General features: G+C 41.0%; 1 protein-coding gene across 5 annotated transcripts; it reads right to left on the bottom strand.

The window, feature by feature from the left end:
- Nucleotides 1-575: 575 nt before the first annotated feature.
- Nucleotides 576-17338, bottom strand: cnot6 (CCR4-NOT transcription complex, subunit 6). Of its 5 annotated transcripts, none has more exons than XM_014129537.3 (13): nucleotides 17087-17338; nucleotides 15117-15238; nucleotides 14238-14321; nucleotides 12577-12763; nucleotides 11749-11834; nucleotides 11376-11477; nucleotides 11092-11160; nucleotides 10786-10943; nucleotides 10377-10531; nucleotides 7754-7908; nucleotides 6613-6846; nucleotides 6312-6514; nucleotides 576-6115 (listed from the first exon to the last, which is right to left on the bottom strand). In XM_014129537.3, the coding sequence occupies exons 2-13, from the start codon at nucleotides 15226-15228 to the stop codon at nucleotides 5903-5905; spliced, it is 1758 nt and encodes a 585-aa protein (XP_013985012.3). In that variant the 5' UTR covers nucleotides 15229-15238; nucleotides 17087-17338; the 3' UTR covers nucleotides 576-5902.
- Nucleotides 17339-18092: the final 754 nt, after the last annotated feature.

Genomic DNA, 18092 nt, shown 5'->3' with positions numbered 1-18092 from the left:
ATTTTCTGATTGGAGAAGTCCCCTCTGTGGGATGTAATTGGAGAAACAATTCACTGCTTATTTATTCAGACAGTTGCACTGCATGGTCCTGAAGGGAATGTTGTTAAATATCAGTTGAGATGTACCTTGAAATAGTCTTCTAATGTCACACCTGTCCCCATAGGGATCTGCAACTAGAACAAGACATAACACACATTACCAGAGTCACAGATTCACTCCGGTGTACAACAACACACAAGTGTTGTAGTCAAGTCACTGAACTCAAGTCCAAGTCCAAGTCCCTAGCATTCAAGTCGCTCAAGTCCAAGTGTTAGGAGTCACGAGCCTTGGTAGCGCTAAAAGCTGCAGTCCAACGATCTTTGAAGCTACAGTATATTTCGATATGTATACAGATAAGCAACGTTAGCTGCTGTATTAGCAGTCTATCCAAACATATGCTGTTGTAGCTAGCATGTTGAATTACGCAAAGGAGGGAGATTTTCTGACAAAGTCATACTGGTCAAGTCATGAAAATCGGGAGTTGCGTCCGAGTCCTGGACTCACGTACTACAACACACAAATACAATACACATGGATTTAAAACAGATATAGGATTTATTTTCAACCAGAAGTAGGAAAAATACAGGTGTAAAGGAAGCAAACTGACCCAGTTATAAACAACTAGTGAAGCGAACCAAGAAGACTGGAGAATGACATGGTAAACAAGGTGTTTATTTCACTTAGGTTGCTTTACATAATATGTATTTAATTGTTTAATTAAAAACAGCTGCCATTATGTTGTGTGTGTGTGTGTGTATATATATATATATAAAACATTGTGCAAGTTTGTTGCTGGTATTCCATAGAAATGGTCAACAAGATTTGGTCCAGTGCATTACCTCTATACAGTTCACTTTCAGCTGGCCACAAGCCTAACCACTGCATTTCTACCTCTACTTTCAGAAAGAAAGGTAAATGGATTGGGAAATGGCATGGAAAAGACAACAAAACTGAAAAGACAGGGATATTGTAATTTCAGCCAAATACTTCTGCAAAAGCATTACAAAACTGGAAACTCTAGCAAAAAGTTGAGTTTAAAGAATTATTATTATTGGCAAGTTCTGGTCAACTATTCATAAGGACGGATGAGGCGCGCCACAAATCTGTCAGTCACATCAAATTCATATTTTGCCAACGACGGTGGTGGCCATACATGCACCGGTTATCAAACGTAAGAGAAATGGCTGGAGATGAAGTCAAGACACCTAAAGTAGTGCCAGGGAGTAGCTAAAGTTGTCAAATAGGTTGTGCTAACAGTGGCACCCGCCAAACATCTCCAGTCCCCCTAGAGCAGGGCTCTCCAATTCTGTTCCTAGAGAGCTACCGTCCTGTAAGTTATCTAGCATGCATGACTAATAATTAGATGGTCGATAAGCTGAATCAGGTTAGTTACAACTGGGGTTGGAGTGAAAACCTACAGGAGGGTAGCTCTCCAGGAACAGGGTTGGAGAGCCCTGCTCTAGGGTCTGCCAAGGGAAACAAATAGTCTGATAAATGTTGGCTAAAATCAGTGGAACCTCAAAATGCTGCACATCTACAAGCAAATAGCCTTTTACGACAGCCATCTCTTCAGCTACTAGCAGACATCCCCTACCCAGTACCAGCATCCGATAAGATTTTACAAAGCTAAAAGTTGGAGAATCTCATTCGGTGACAAATCTTTATCGGTGATTATTTTCTGTAGATATTTACCAATTGTTTTTCTTCTTTAAAAAGACTTTATATCATCCATACAACTCTAGAATTCGGTGTGCCAACATTTTAACAAAACGCCATTTGGTTTAAGAAATACACAAAAGTAAAACAATGAGCAAAGAAAGAAACGAATCATACTACGCCTATACATATGTAAACACACACACTTCATGTCAAAGAAAGCAAACGTGATGCATCATGAACATTTTACACGCAAAAAAATCTCTTAGTTACAACACCATCAGCAATCCAAAATAATTAACCAGATACATTGCTTTTGTTGAAAAAAAAAATAATAATAATTCTGGTTGTTAAAGGGACAACAGAAAAGAACCAAGACAGACCCCTTTCCATCTGTTTTCTCCTGCTTGGTAAAATTAATAAAAAAATATATGCTTTGCGTCATTTAAAAAAGCCATACGAGTAGCTAGTGTTCTAGAATAAAGTGCTCATCAATCCTTTGAATAAAATAAAAAACTTCAGGAGAGCAGAACAAAACAAACAAGAAAATTGGCCTTGTGAGAAAATATCCATGATTTAAACAGATCATATGTTATACAGTTGAAGTCGGAAGTTTACATATACCTTAGCCAAATACATTTAAACTCAGTTTTTCACAATTCCTGACATTTAATCATAGTAAAAACTCCCTGTCTTTGGTCAGTTAGGATCACCACTTTATTTTAACAATGTGAAATGTCAGAAGAGTAGAGAATGATTTATTTCTGCTTTTATTTATTTCATCACATTCCCAGTGGGTCAGAAGTTTACATGCTACCAAATACTAATTGAGTGTGTTGCCTTTAAGTTGTTTAACTTGGGTCAAACGTTTTGGGTAGCCTTCCACAAGCTTCCCACAATAAGTTGAGTGAATTTTGGCCCATTCCTCCTGACAGAGCTGGTGTAACTGAGTTAGGTTTGTAAGCCTCCTTGCTCGCACATGGTTTTTCAACTTTGGAAGTATGCTTGGGGTCATTGTCCATTTGGAAGACCCATTTGCAACCAAGCTTTAACTTCCTGACTGATGTCTTGGCCAAACAGTTCTATTTTTGTTTCATCAGACTAGAGGATATTTCTCCAAAAAGTACGATCTTTGACCCCATGTGCAGTTGCAAACTGTAGTCTGGCTTTTTTATGGCAGTTTGGAGCAGTGGCTTCTTCCTTGCTGAGCGTTCTTTCAGGTTATGTCGATATAGGACTCGTTTTACTGTGGATAGAGATACTTTGTACCTGTTTCCTCCAGCATCTTCACAAGGTCCTTTGCTGTTGTTCTCGGATTGATTTGCACTTTTCGCACCAAAGTACGTTCATCTCTAGGAGACAGAACGCGTCTTCTTCCCGAGCGGTATGGCGGCTGCGTGGTCCCATGGTGTTTATACTTGCGTACTATTGTTTGTACAGACGAACGTGGTACCTTCAGGCGTTTGGAAATTGCTCCCAAGGATGAACCAAACTTGTGGAGGTCTTTTTTCTGAGTTCTTGGCTGATTTCTTTTGATTTTCCCATGATGTCAAGCAAAGAGGCACTGAGCTTGAAGGTAGGCCTTGAAATACATCCACAGGTACAACTCCAATTGACTCACATGATGTCAATTAGCCTATCAGAAGCTTCTAACGCCATGACATTTTTAGGAATTTTTCAAGCTGTTTAAAGGCACAGTCAACTGTATGTAAACGTCTGACCCACTGGAGTTGTGATACAGTGAATTATAAGTGAAATAATCTGTCTGTAAACAATTGTTGGAAAAATGACTTGTGTCATGCACGAAGTAGATGTCCTACCCGACTTGCCAAAACTATAGTTTGTTAACAAGAAATTTGTGGAGTGGTTGAAAAAACGAGTTAATGACTCCAACCTAAGTGTATGTAAACTCCCGACTTCAACTGTATTTCCACTGTGATTTGGAAAAGAGCTTGACCACGCCACCGTTCCGGGTCACAACGGACTGGACCACGCCACCGTTCCGGAACACGCCACCGTTCCGGAACACGCCACCCTGCTGGGTCACACCACCCTTCTGGGTCACACCACCCTTCTGGGTCACAACAGACTCAGAGCAATATTTCAGAATAGCACATTCTGCCCCCATTTTTACCTTGGTATTTTTGTTACTGTATGTAAGTGGACTTCACACATGGCCTTGAAGTAGAATGCATCAACGCTGTAGGTCTGGCAGTAGACATAAACATAACATGAAACAAAACTTAAAAAGAGAATGGCCTGAGTTGAGTCAGATAGAACCATTTTACATAAGACTGAGGCTTCTTCATGATCGGCTTCCTCTGAAAACAATAAAGAGGACATGATGAAAACAGAACTAAATGCGTTAGAGACAAGTGGTTTATAGTGTCATCTCCAAAAAAAATATATATATATACTTTCCCGAACTCTAAATAACAATAACTAAGACAAGGGGGGGAAAAAAAACTAAAGTCTAATATCTAGTAAACCAACGACTAACAATGTTTAAACACTTCAGAGAGAAATAGGAGACAGTTCAGGTGTTCACTGATAGCACTGGCAGTGCCATTTTGGGAACAGAATCAGTGAGGCTAAAGGTTTAAGGTTTTACCCCAAATGCCAAAAGAGATGTGGCAACAATGCCAGAAACCAGCCTCTGTGAAATGCATTCAATATATATTTGAAAAAAGAAAAACAAGTGGTTCATCGGGGAAATGGAACCTGGTCGAGTGCAAATTTCAACAGCGGAAACCTGAAAAAAACAATTATTCAAGCTGGACTTTTACATTTCTTTACCATTAAAATGGAGACAAATGTTGCCTTAAAATGTACAATACAAATCCTTTTTGCAAAAACTGACCATACTTACAGGTACAAAACGCAGCGTATTATGACTTCTGCAGTTCATATACAATCAAGTTGAGTCCAAGTTTCTGTATCAAACAAATAGCTATTAGTAATGGAAAGGAATAAGTGTTTAGAGCGTGGATGTCTTCAAACATGGACGTTTGCTACCTGCCTCTAAGACAGTGCTACAGCTCTGTCTGTTGGAGCGTGTTTTTAGGGGGCTGTCCACCCAGCTTTAAACCGTAAACTTAACACAACTTGGCCCCTGACCAATTCCATATGGCTACACAGCTATGTGGTCAGAGATGGGCTCTGTCAAGTCAGACTGACCATTTTCCCTTTTCTAAATCCCTAAGCCCCGTCACTAAGAACCACTAATGGTCACTGAGTGAATAACAGGTGGTTGTCGTAATATTTGAATATCTGACGCTAGATTCAAATGATGGCTCTGTATGGCACATGATGTGTGATTAGAAGGTAAAAATGCTTTGAAATATTAAAAAGGTGGTCCCTTAATTTTGCTCTGTTCATATTAGGCTATAAAAACAGAGCAGGAGTGAGGTGTTAATCCTGTGTGTCTAGATACGCTACAAGCCGGAATGTGTACATGTATCATCACTGTTACGTCCCCATTCCACTGTAATAGATATTTTACAGCAGTATTTCAAAGAGGTTTGGAAATGCTGTTGTGCCTTAGCTGCACAGAGCGATTGCGCCACTCAGTATAAAATGGAGCCGCTGAGTTAGAGGACAGGCTTTTAGCAACTGGAGAGGTGGTGTCCGCATCAGCGAGTGGAAAAAGCAGAACGTTTGGCCTGCTCTCTCCAGAACCTTCAAACCTGCTACACTATTCAACACACCTTTATGGCAAGATACAGCAATGCAAGGGAATGGATTTGGAGTTGTAGAGGCTGAGACAGACTCTGGCTAAAAACAGGTATATCGGCCTCGTGGGTTTATCTAGTTGATCGGTGGCAACTTGAGATGTACCTGTTCGCTGGAGTGTGGTGACACGACTCCTTCCCTATCAAAATGTCTCACTTTTAGATTTTACCATTTGCCACACAATACAATTCAACAACTAATCTGTAGGTGATGTAAAAACTATAACACCAAGGACTGCAAAGTGTGATAAGGTGTGAAAAAAAATTCTACATCAAATTGTGCCCAGGAAAGGAGGTAAAGACTTATCGTTGAGCTTGCCGTGAGCTGTTGCTTCAGTTAAAATCCTTGGGGGGAATGATGGCCGTACCCCACCTCCCCCTCTGATTGTACATAGATTTATCCAGAATATTCTTAATTGACTTTGCAGGAAAAATAGAACAAGATTAGAGCATCAGCTCCCTCGTGGCTCCGAAAACTACCTGCGCCCTGGCAGGTGGATTCCGTTGACTGACGACGGGTTGGGAAAGAGTAGCTCCAGTTGTGCAAACAGGGAGAAGTGATCGGAGGGGATGTGGGGGTGGGGACAGCCACTGATATTGTTCTCATGGAGCCAGTGAGGATCCAGAGGACCCAGAACCCCCAACACATTGAGCGTAGGCTGAGAGTAGAAGATGTAGTCAATGATGCCCTGCACAGAGAGGAAAAGCACGTTAGATGGCAATACATTCACATCACCCGGGCTGGAGAAGATTTATCAGTGTGGCCCAAGCCTTCATAATAGCCCAGGCTTTTAGAACATTCCAGACAGCTTGACACTAAATTTACACCAACGCAAAAAGAACGTGCTACACAGAAGAGGGAAGACGTGACCGTGACAGTCTCACCTTGAAGTCGAAAGTATAGTTGGTGTAAGGCATCAGGACGTTTTTATAGGCACTCTTCAGCTTGAAGTCGTGGGTGATCCTGCCGTTGGACACGCCGTTCTTTCCGTTGCAGTTGAAGTTCGTCAAGCTGTCGATGTAGCGCAGCTCCTGAAAGTCTTTGTGGGTGCTGTCCACTCCACCCGAGCTCAGGAACTCCACCACACCTGCAAGCCCGCAAACACACATACCACCAGGCATTACAAATGTCACTACAGTAGAGCACGCTCACTATTCAACTGAGCCAGTCCAGTCGTCCACTCACCAGAGTCAGGCAGTGAGTTGAGGTCAGCACACAGGACGAGTGGGACAGCGTTGGTCTCCCCGGAGATGGAGGCGAGCTTGAGGCTGCGTGTGGCCTTGTCTACGATGTTCTTCACCTCAGACAGGAACATGACGGTCTGGACCAACTTCACGTCCGAGTACGCCGGGTCCCAGTGCATGTGGGCGTTGGCCACCAGGAGGAGCTGTTTCTTCATGCCGTGCAGAGACTTCCCCGCTGGACAAACACACAGCATAACAGCAGCGTTTCTACATGGGAAACATTTAGAGCAGTCTGACTGAGCGGTGGTAGGCACCAGCAGGCTCGTAAGCATTCATTCAAACAGCACTTTCGTGCGTTTTGCCAGCAGCCCTTCGCAATTCTTCAAGCATTGCGCTGTTTATGACTTCAAGCCTATCAACTCCCAAGATTAGGCTGGTGTAACCGATGTGAAATGGCTAGCTAGTTAGCCGGGTGCACGCTAATAGCGTTTCAAATGTCACTCGCTCTGAGACTTGGAGTAGTTGTTCCCTTTGCTCTACATGGGTAACGCTGCTTCGAGGGTGGCTGTTGTCGATGTGTTCCTGGTTTGAGCCCAGGTAGGAGCGAGGAGAGGGACGGAAGCTATACTGTTACAGTGGCAATACTAAAGTGTCTATAAGAACATCCAATAGTCAAAGGTATATGAAATACAAATCGTATAGAGAGAAATAGTCCTATAATTCCTACAACCTAAAACTTCTTACCTGGGAATATTGAAGACTCATGTTAAAAGGAACCACCAGCTTTCATATGTTCCCATGTTCTGAGCAAGGAACTTAAACGTTAGCTTTCTTACATGGCACATATTGCACTTTTACTTTCTTCTCCAACACTTTGTTTTTGCATTATTTAAACCAAATTGAACATGTTTCATTATTTATTTGAGGCTAAATTGATAGTATTTATGTATTATATTAAGTTAAAATAAGTGTTCATTCAGTATTGTTGTAATTGTCATTATTACAAATAAAAAATAAATAAAAATGTATACTTTTTTTTTTGGTCCTCCAATAAATCGGTATCGGCGTTAAAATCATAATCGGTCGACCTCTAATTTAAACCCTATGGAATTCCCGCTTCTTTCTTGTGTGGTGAGACCTACCAGACTGCTCCATCATCTCCTTGCGCACCTCTAGAAGCGCAGCCACACCAATGTTGTCCTTAGTCATGACTCTGTTGAGCATGGCCTCAGAGCCCTCAGAGTTGGCCATAGCCAGCTGGTTGAATTCCACTGTGTGTTTCTGTACCAGGCTGAATCTATACATTAGAGAGGAGGAGAGGCAGAACAGACCAGTGAGAGGAGGAGAGGCAGAACAGAAAGGTGAGTGCAATGTGCTGCCTATGGGACAGCTTAAAAAGGCTATTCTGCAATGGCTGAACTTGGAATCCTTACACCTCTGAAACACACACACACACAGTAAATGTCATACATACAGTATACACACACACACACACACACACACTAAGGATGCACATTTCAGTAAATTTTCCTGCCAACTAACTGACCCTCATCCAGATAAGGTTACATTTTTATCAAACAGTAAAATGACATGACCAACAGAAAATACTTATAGAGATCTGTATATAATAATAAAAGAGATGTTTATTTCTGCCCCCTAATAAATGGTAGTCATCCCAAGGCTGGAAGGCAGGCGACAGAAACACATTGGGCTTGTTTTGGACAGATTTTGGCGAGAGTGAAACCTCCCGCTTCCTCTCTTATACTATGCATGCTTATAAGGACCGGACATTTTTAATTAACCTCTGGGGTATGTGGGACACACTATTCAACAGCCAGTGAAATAGCAGGGCAGCAAATTCAAAACAACAAAAACCTCATAATTCAAATTTCTCAAACATACAACTATTATATCCCATTTTATAGATACACTTCTCCTTAATGCAACCGCTGTGTCAGATTTCAAAAAAGCTTTACGGCGAAAGCAAATTTTGCAATAATCTGAGTACAGCGCTCAGAAATCAAAACAAGCCATACAGATACCCGCCATTTTGGAGTCAACAGAAATGACAAAAATTACATAATAAATATTTTGATGATCTTCATCAGAATGCACTCGCAGGAATCCCAGTTCCACAATAAATGTTTGTTTTGTTCGATAAAGTCCATCATTTATGTCCAAATACCTCCTTTTCGTTCGCTCGTTTAGTCCACTACTCCAAATGCAGGAAGCGAGCACAAAATGTCACGACGAAAAGTCAAAAAAAGTTATATTTACGTTCGTAGAAACATGTCAAACGATGTATAGCATCAATCTTTAGGATGTTTTTATCATAAATCTTCAGTAATATTCCAACCGGACAATTCCAATGTCTTCAAAAAAGAAAAGGAACACAGCTAACTCTCACGTGAGCGCGCACCTTTGAGCTCATGTCATTTTCTCACTCATCTACTTCCAGGAGCTCTTATTCTCCCCCCAGTCACAGTAAAAGCATGAAACAACGTTCTAACGACGGTTGACATCTAGTGGAAGCCTTAGGAAGTGCAAAATGAACCCTAAGTCACTGTATAGGCAATCACTTGAAAAACTACAAACCTCAGGATTTCCACACTTCCTGGTTAGATTTTTCTCAGGTTTTTGCCTGCCATATGAGTTCTGTTATACTCACATATGAGTTCTGTTATACTCACAGACATCATTCAAACAGTTTTAGAAACTTCAGAGTCTTTTCTATATGCATATCCTACCTTCTGAGCCTGAGTAGCAGGCAGTTTACTATGGGCACGCCTTTCATCCGGACGTCCAAATACTGCCCCCTACCCTAGAGAAGTTAAGAGCTTAAAAATGGAACCATGCAACAATAGCAAGCCTATCGACTTACAGTCAAAAAGCTATAGTCTATTATTGAACATGCAACTGCTGTAATGAAGCAGCTAAGTCATTTTCAAACATTTACCAAAATGAAATTAGCTGGAAAACACAGTTCTAAACAGCAGACCAAAATGTGACAGAGATGAAACTCTTCACTAGAAACTTAGATTGGGATTCTACAACAACTAGGCTGTGTTGCTAATATGACCAGGATCGTGCCTTCGGCTCCAGGACAACAAAAGACAGCTGATATGGAAACCAATAAAACAGGAGAGAAATGCTGGTTAATGGCATCAAGAAGTCTTTATAAAATAATTGCCTCCACGTTTCTATGGAGAGATTTTAAGACATGCCTCATTATTTGAAGTAAAGTAAAACGTTCAGCATTCAGACAATTACTACCTCAAGCTCAGATTGCGAAGTGGTGGGTGACGCGCTGATAGCCTCCCTACCGTTGACTATAGCCTACGCACTCAATTGGCAAGAGGGAGGCGCGCTTGATTTACAAGTTGAGATTGACAAATAAAAAAAGCTCCTTTTAAAATTGTGACTATCAATTTTATTTTATACACGATTGCATTTAGAATTGTTATTTGTTGCGCAATGACTGGGCTTATAAAAGCATGTTTCACTCCAGTGAAGAGCTGATAGGACATTCCTCTCCTCAAACTAGTCTCTGTATGCTGTGAGTGTGTGATAAATAAGATACATGATGACTAACAAAAATAACACAAGTGACAATTTAATTCCACTAAATTATGCAAATTAAACTATGGCCCGATAAGCATGACTGGTCAAATGTATTTTTGGCGGTTAACCGATTAACATCCTTAATACATACGTGAGCTCACAATCTAATTAGGACTGACAGTTGGCAGGATGGTGTCAACTCACTTTTCGGTTCTGTAAAATATGGCGCAGCCGTCCACATGCTTGCGGTCACAGTCTGACATGGTCCTGGCACGGGACTTAGGGCTAAAGAAGCTCTCGTAACCTTGCTCCTTCAGCTCTGGCAGGAAATAGCTGTAGTACTGAACTGTTTCCACTTCCTGTTAAGGAAAAACCAGGACAATTCCAGTTAGTGTACATTTTGAAGGTGCATTATTCAAAGTATAGGACCTGTAACCTATGGAAATCAAAACTCCATTCTCTTCCGACAGATGTCATTCTAACGTGACACGGTTGTCCTGCTATCTGCTGAAAGACGATGATCTATGCCCTAAATGCTAGACCGATTGTACATGTACGTGTCATAATTCATTGCAAAAGTCAGTATTAAATCCCAGTGTGTCCGTCTGCCCACCTGCAGGCTGATGATGTCAGCGCTGCAGTTCAGGATCTCCTGCATGATGGACTTCTTCCTGTACTCCCAGTTGAGGGCCCAAGAGGGGCAGTAGCCGTACAGCTGGCGCGTGGCGTACTTATCACACAGCACGTTGTAGCACATCACTGAGAACAGGGCTAGCAAAGGACAGAGGGACGTACACAGGACATTATCCTAGTCTCATTTGGGCTCTGAATATGATCAACACACACAACGATGTGTGTGTTGATATGTGGCTTTCAATAGGCAATGCAAGTGATTTGTAAGGGTGGATGAGTTTGTTACCTGCTGTTCTTGCCCGGTCCGGCTCGGCCTGAACAATCCATGATCTGGGTGGGGGCTGCTCTGAGCTGACTGGGACAGATAGGGGGAACATGAGTCATCCTTACACTGCTCCTCAAGGAGAAGTGACCACTTGAATAGGATCATCAAGATCAACTGACAGAGCCAAGTCATTCCATTCACCCAATGTCAAAGAAAAACACAACTTATTTAATACCTGCTAACTAACACACTCACAATTCAACAACACAGGAGCAACAAGATCATTTTCTTGTATTTGGACTCACCTAGTTTAGTTCCTGACAGATTGCCCAGAAGGTAGTTGAGCAGTTTCCTTGTGCCATCATGTTCCTGGTAGAGGTTCAATATTTCTTGTGCAAGTGGGTTTCCTGAGGAGGAAACAGAAAGAAAATGAAGACACTACACAGAAGATATTACACAGGTTCAAGGATGCAGAATGAAAACAATGCCACATCGCATTCTGTGACCTCTACTCTGGAAATCACTTGGCTGAGCAACCAAATAGGCATACACAGATTATTATTAGAGCTAAAACTACACAAGGGAATCCTTAGAAAAAACCCATGCAAGATTTCAAATCCCTATGAACTTAGATAACCCAAACAACCAAAATGTAAATGATTATGAAGCGAAGCTTACCTTTTAATCCCAGTGTTTGTAACTGAAACAGTTTTCCAAGCTCAAAAGGTAGAACCCTCAACTGGTTGTTGTTTAAAAGAAGTTCCCTGTAGAAGAGGTAAGACAGACACGTTTTAGGATGCTAGGGACAGAATAAGATTCAGAAAGTAATCAAAGAAGTGAAGGCTTTTGTCAAGTCACCAGGGCTGTAGAAATCCCTCTGAAGAAACACATAACGATCATCTGTCAATCAATAAGTATCTGTTTAGGTCATTTCCATGTCTGCTCAGCCCGCTACTGAGCAATGTTTCATTGAGGGTCAGGTGCAGAAGAGGGAATACACAGGAGCAATACAAACAAAAATATAAATTTCCTTGAAACAGAGGAACTAGCTATTACCAATTTCAATCATAATGAGGAATAAGGATATGCAATACCACACATGGGAGCCTGAAATGTCTCTTCATCCATCTCCTTTATGGAATGTGCTCTAAGTCTAAATTCCCTAGAGACTCTGAAATGGCAATGTTGACTGAATGAACAAACACACTTAACATTTCCAATTATAATGGAAACAGCTCAAAACAGGGGTTGAAGCATGAGAATTGTAGAAAGGGGTTCAATTAAACAGAAACCAGGTTAATTCCAATGCTATTTTGTAAAAGAGGAACAGCAAACTCTTCTCTTTAACAGACCATATCAACAGCTGTTAGTGCATATCATTTCTAATGTGGAAGACAATAACAGTAATCTGGATTTTAGTTCTCCAAACTAGCATCACTTAGTTCACGTTGAATTGTCGCCAACATAGACTGACAGACACTATGTCGCCACTGTAGACTGACAGACCTGAGAGACACCATGTTGCCAAGCTCGCCAGGCAGGCTCCTGATCTTGTTGGATGAGAGGTCCAGGTACACCAGGTTTTGAAGTTTGGCAATATCGGGCGGGATACGACAGAGGGAGTTATCGCCGATATGAAGAGCAGTGAGGTGAGTCAATGTCCATAACGAGGTGCTCAGACTCCTCACTTTACCTGTCCAGGCGAGTGGGGGAATGAGGGGACAAGAGAGTCAGTGAAAACAGGTGCACAGAAATACAGTACAGTAATTTAAATAGAAATAAAGAACACACCTACTAGGCCACGGGAGGTTGCTGAGGGGAGAACGGCACATAATGAACAGAGCAAAGGGAATGGCATCAAACACCTGGAAACCATGTGTTTGCACCGACTCCAGTCATTACCCCGAGCCCATTCGCCCCAATTAAGGTGCCACCAACCTCCTGTGCATAGGCTTACGTGTGGAAGCCTTCAAATCAATTTGTATTTTGTCACATGCACCGAATACAACAGGTGTAGACTTTAGAGGTCGACCGATTAATCGGAATGGCCGATTAATTAACTCCGATTTCAAGTTTTCATAACAATCGGTAATCGGCATTTTTGGCCACCGATTTGCCGATATATATATTTTTTTTACACCTTTATTTAACTAGGCAAGTCAGATTAAGAACACATTCTTATTTTCAATGACGGCCTAGGAATGGGGGTTAACTGCCTTGTTCAGGGGGGATTCGTTTTTGCAACCTTCTGGTTACTAGTCCAACGCTCTAACCACCTGCCTTACATTGCACTCCACGAGGAGCCTGCATGGCAGGCTGACTACCTGTTACGCGAGGGCAGCAAGAAGCCAAGGTAAGTTGCTAGCTAGCATTAAACTTATCTTATAAAAAAACATCAATCTTAACATAATCACTAGTTAACTACACATGGTTGACGATATTACTAGTTTATTTAACGTGTCCTGCGTTGCATATAATCGATGCGGTGCCTGTTAATTTCTCATCAAATCACAGCCTACTTCAATAAACGGGTGATGATTTAACAAGTGCATTTGTGAAAAAAGCACTGTCGTTGCACCAATGTACCTAACCATAAACATCAATGCCTTTCTTTAAAATCAATACACAAGTATATATTTTTAAACCTGCATATTTAGTTAATATTGCCTGCTAACATGAAATTGTGTCACATCTCTAGCGTTCATTGCACGCAGAGTCAGGGTACATGCAACAGTTTGGGCCGCCTGGCTCGTTGCGAACTAATTTGACAGAATTTTACATAATTATGACATAACATTGAAGGTTGTGCAATGTAACAGGAATATTTAGACTTAGGGATGCCATCCGTATTTCACTGAAAGGAAAAAACGTTTTGTTTTCGAGATGATAGTTTCCGGATTCGACCATATTAATGACCTAAGGCTCGTTTTTCTTTGTGTTTATTATAATTAAGTCTATGATTTGATAGAGCAGTCTGACTGAGCGGTGGTAGGCACCAGCAGGCTCGTAAGCATTCACTCAAACAGCATTTGTGCGTTTTGCCAGCAGCTCTTCATTGCGCTGTTTATGACTTCAAGCCTGTCAACTCCCAAGATTAGGCTGGTGTAACTGATGTGAAATGGCTAGCTAGTTAGCCGGGTACGCGCTAATAGCGTTTCAAACGTCACCTGCTCTGAGACTTGGAGTAGTTGTTCTTCCCCTTGCTCTGCATGGGTAACGCTGCTTCGAGGGTGGCGGTTGTCGATGTGTTCCTGGTTTGAGCCCAGGTAGGAGCGAGGAGAGGGACAGAAGCTATACTGTTACACTGGCAATACTAAAGTGCCTATAAGAACATCCAATAGTCAAAGGTATATACATCAATAACTACAACTTAAAAAACTTCTTACCTGGGAATATTGAAGTCTCATGTTAAAAGGAACCACTAGCTTTCATATGTTCCCATGTTCTGAGCAAGGCACTTAAACGTTAGCTTTCTTACATGGCACATATTGCACTTTTACTTTCTTCTCCAACACTTTGTTTTTGCATTATTTAAACCAAATTGAACAGGTTTCATTATTTATTTGAGGCTAAATTGATTTTATTGATGTATTATATTAAGTTAAGTGTTCATTCAGTATTGCTGTAATTGTCATCATTACAAATAAATGTTAAAAATAATAATAATAAAAATTAAAAAAAGAAGACTGATTAATCGGTATCGGCTTTTTTTGGTCCTCCAATAAATCGGTATCGGGAAAAATCATAAATCGGTCGACCTCTAGTAGACTTTACCGTGAAATGCTTACTTACAAGCCCTTAACCAAAAACGCAGTTAAGAAAATAGTTAAGGAAACATTTACTAAAACAATTTAAAAAAAATAGTAACACAAACAATTATGAGGCTATATACAGGGGGTACAGGTTAGTCAAGGTCATTTGTACATGTAGTTAGGGGTGAAGTGACTAACGCCGTCACCCAATGAGCTTTTTGGCATGCGCCAAGCCAAACAGTTTCATCTGTATTGAATGCTATAGCATGTGATGCCGCCCCAACCGGTCCTCACCACTGATTTCGAGCTCAGCCCAGTATGACTTCTTCCCGTTGGCTGCCTCCTCAGTGGACATTATCGTGTACATCCGCCTCGGGTCGGGCGGATCATATTTTTCCTTGGGCATCCCTGTAATACTAACACAAAAATACATTGCATGATCCATTTTAAACCATTCCCTCAAAGAGCTATCCTAGAGATTTTGGCTCATAGGCAAATAGCCTAACACATGAATTCCTAGGACACCTAATATTCACAAACCCGTGAGGGAAAAAAACAACATGACAGTCTAAGATAATGCAACTTCAATACAGTACTTTGCAAGCCTCTAGCCTAAAGGAATTACAATTCACCACTTATTCCACGAGGCCATCTCCAAAAATACAAAGCAGTAGACAACAGGGGTTTTTTCAGAAACTAAATGTACACCTCTAGTAAAACCACTCCGTAGACAGCTGCTTCAACCTGCCATTCATTCAGCGCCACAGATTCAGACCCTGTGCCAAATGGTCGTCAGTAGTTACCACAGCCAAAGTCATGAACCATTTCTACAATTTCTCTTACAATCTGATTAAATCTCATCCTAACCTTAACCACACTGCTAACCTTATGGCTAATACTAACCTTAAATTAAGATCAAAAAGCACATTTTGTTTTTATATATTTTTTACGATATAGCCAATTTTGACTTTATGGCTGTGGTAACTAGTGGAAACAGTGCCATAAAAAACAAGAGGCTATTGAATGAGCACTCGAAAAACCATAGAAAAGAGAGAAAAGAGAGAAAAGAGAGCCATAGAAAAAACACGTATACACAAATAATTTTGATCCAATTCTAAAATCAAGTAACATCTTAACACAATCAGAAAAACAGAGGGTTATGAACAGATTGACACTGTAGGGGACGTGTCACGATTGTACAAACAGCAAAATCCACGTGTTGCGTTTAGGAGCTACCACAAAAGCACAACAAAAGCAAAGACTTGATACAATAGCTAGCCTAGCTATCTTAATGACAAAAACAAGACCTTCCTGTAAATCAAATTTTAACTTCAGGCCAGTTTGGGAGGGGGTTGTGCTGTGCTGCCAATAAGCATAAACACACATACCTTGCTAACGTTAATTATTCTGATACATAAAATAACTTTCCATCACGTTGACAGTGTGGCTAACACGTTCACAAACCTCTTTTGACAAATTGAAGTCAAAGACTAGTGGATTGCATCTTGCTAACTTCTATAATAGTTCATTTTTGACAGTGGTTACTGGTTAGGTAAACTACTAAGTAAACACTTGATATCATTAGCTAACTAGCTGAACAAGTTGGTAGCTAACGTTAGCTGGTAAGCTAATGTTAACTAATGTCGTAGCATATGCTACCTAACGTTAATAACCACATGCCATCCAAACCAACATTTAATGATAACTAGCAACTATGACAGATAGTTAACTGACCCATCTAACTTTGTTAGTTCAACACAAATGCAGCTATCTTTGCCATTCGGCTTGATTTGAATACTGGGTACAGTTTATATAAATTGGCTTAATTACATTGAGCCGTATGAGCTTCAGAGGTAGCTATTTTAGTTAGCTAGCCTTTCGAGTACATTTACATAACTAACCAGATATCAGCTATCAAATACTTCAGCCTCCCTCGACTTCTAGATTGACTTCAGAGTCTAGTTAGCTAGCTAACGCTAGTTAGAAAAACAGAAACCAATAGTTAAAGTAGCAACAAAGAAATGTGGCTATCCCTCATGGATTAGCACGTTTTGCTATATAGCTGGCTAACTAGCTTATTTAGTTTGACAACTAGCGTTAGGGTTCTAGCTAGCTACCCATTTTTATTGTTAGCTAACTTGGTTAGCATTCGTGTTGGTTAGCTGACTGGTATTAGCTATCTAGCTAATACGTCTCGTAAAAAGTAACGTTTTCGTAAACAAACAAATGCGTATCTATGACTGAGAATGTGGTGGTTTAGCTACCTGTATGAGCATACCAATCAGCGATGGCGAGTACGTTACGTTTCCTTTGTTTCTAATTCACTTTGGGTCAGCTGTTACCCACTGAAGGAAAACAAGAATCATGGCGTCCGTCACAATTTTGGTCTGTGATAACGCTTGTCATAATTGGACATTTACTCGTACAACGCCTCCAAAGTGTGTCTGCTGGTACAAAACAATATGTTGTTCGCATCAAACCAAGTACCCTGACTGTAGTGTGCAGTTCGGGGCTGGGCTCTTTGACCCCGCCCACCGTTTTTTGTTGGTCCATCTAAGGTTTGACACACTGAATACAAAACACACACGTTTGTGCAAGGCACACGTTGAATGCCAACGTATTTCATTTTTGAAGATCGTAAGAAATATTATATAAAGCGGTACTTGCGCTTGTGCTTCTAGTTCCAACAGTGCAGTAATATCTAACAAATAATCTAACAATTCCCCAAAACTACCTAATAGACACAAATCTAACAAGTAATCTAACAATTCCCCAACAACTACCTAATGCACATAAATCTAAAGGGGGAATGAGAATAAGTGCATATAAGTATATGGATGAGCGATGGCCGAGCGGCATAGGCAAAATCCAGTAGATGGTATAAAATACAGTATATACATGTAATATGAATAATGTAAGATATGTAAACATTATTGAAGTGGCATTATTTAGAGTGGCATTGTTTAAAGTGACTTGTGATCCATTTATTAAAGTGTGTGGGCAGCAGCCTCTCTGAGTTAGTGACTGCTGTTTAGCAGTCTGATGGCCTTGAGATAGAAGCTGTTTCCCAATCTCTCGGTCCCAGCTTTGATGCACCTGTACTGACCTCGCCTTTTGGATGATAGCGGTGTGAACAGGCAGTGGCTCGAGTGGTTGTTGTCCTTGATGATCTTTTTGGCCTTCCTGTGACATCGGGTGCTGTAGGTGTCATGGAGGGCAAATATTTTCTCCCTGGTGATGTGTTGTGCAGACCGCATCACCCTCTGGAGA

Source organism: Salmo salar, chromosome 11 (assembly GCF_965601325.2).
Source record: "Salmo salar chromosome 11, fSalSal1, whole genome shotgun sequence".
Taxonomy (NCBI): domain Eukaryota; kingdom Metazoa; phylum Chordata; class Actinopteri; order Salmoniformes; family Salmonidae; genus Salmo; species Salmo salar.
The sequence above is the reverse complement of the archived record's forward strand: the minus strand, read 5'-3'. Positions and strand labels throughout refer to the sequence as shown.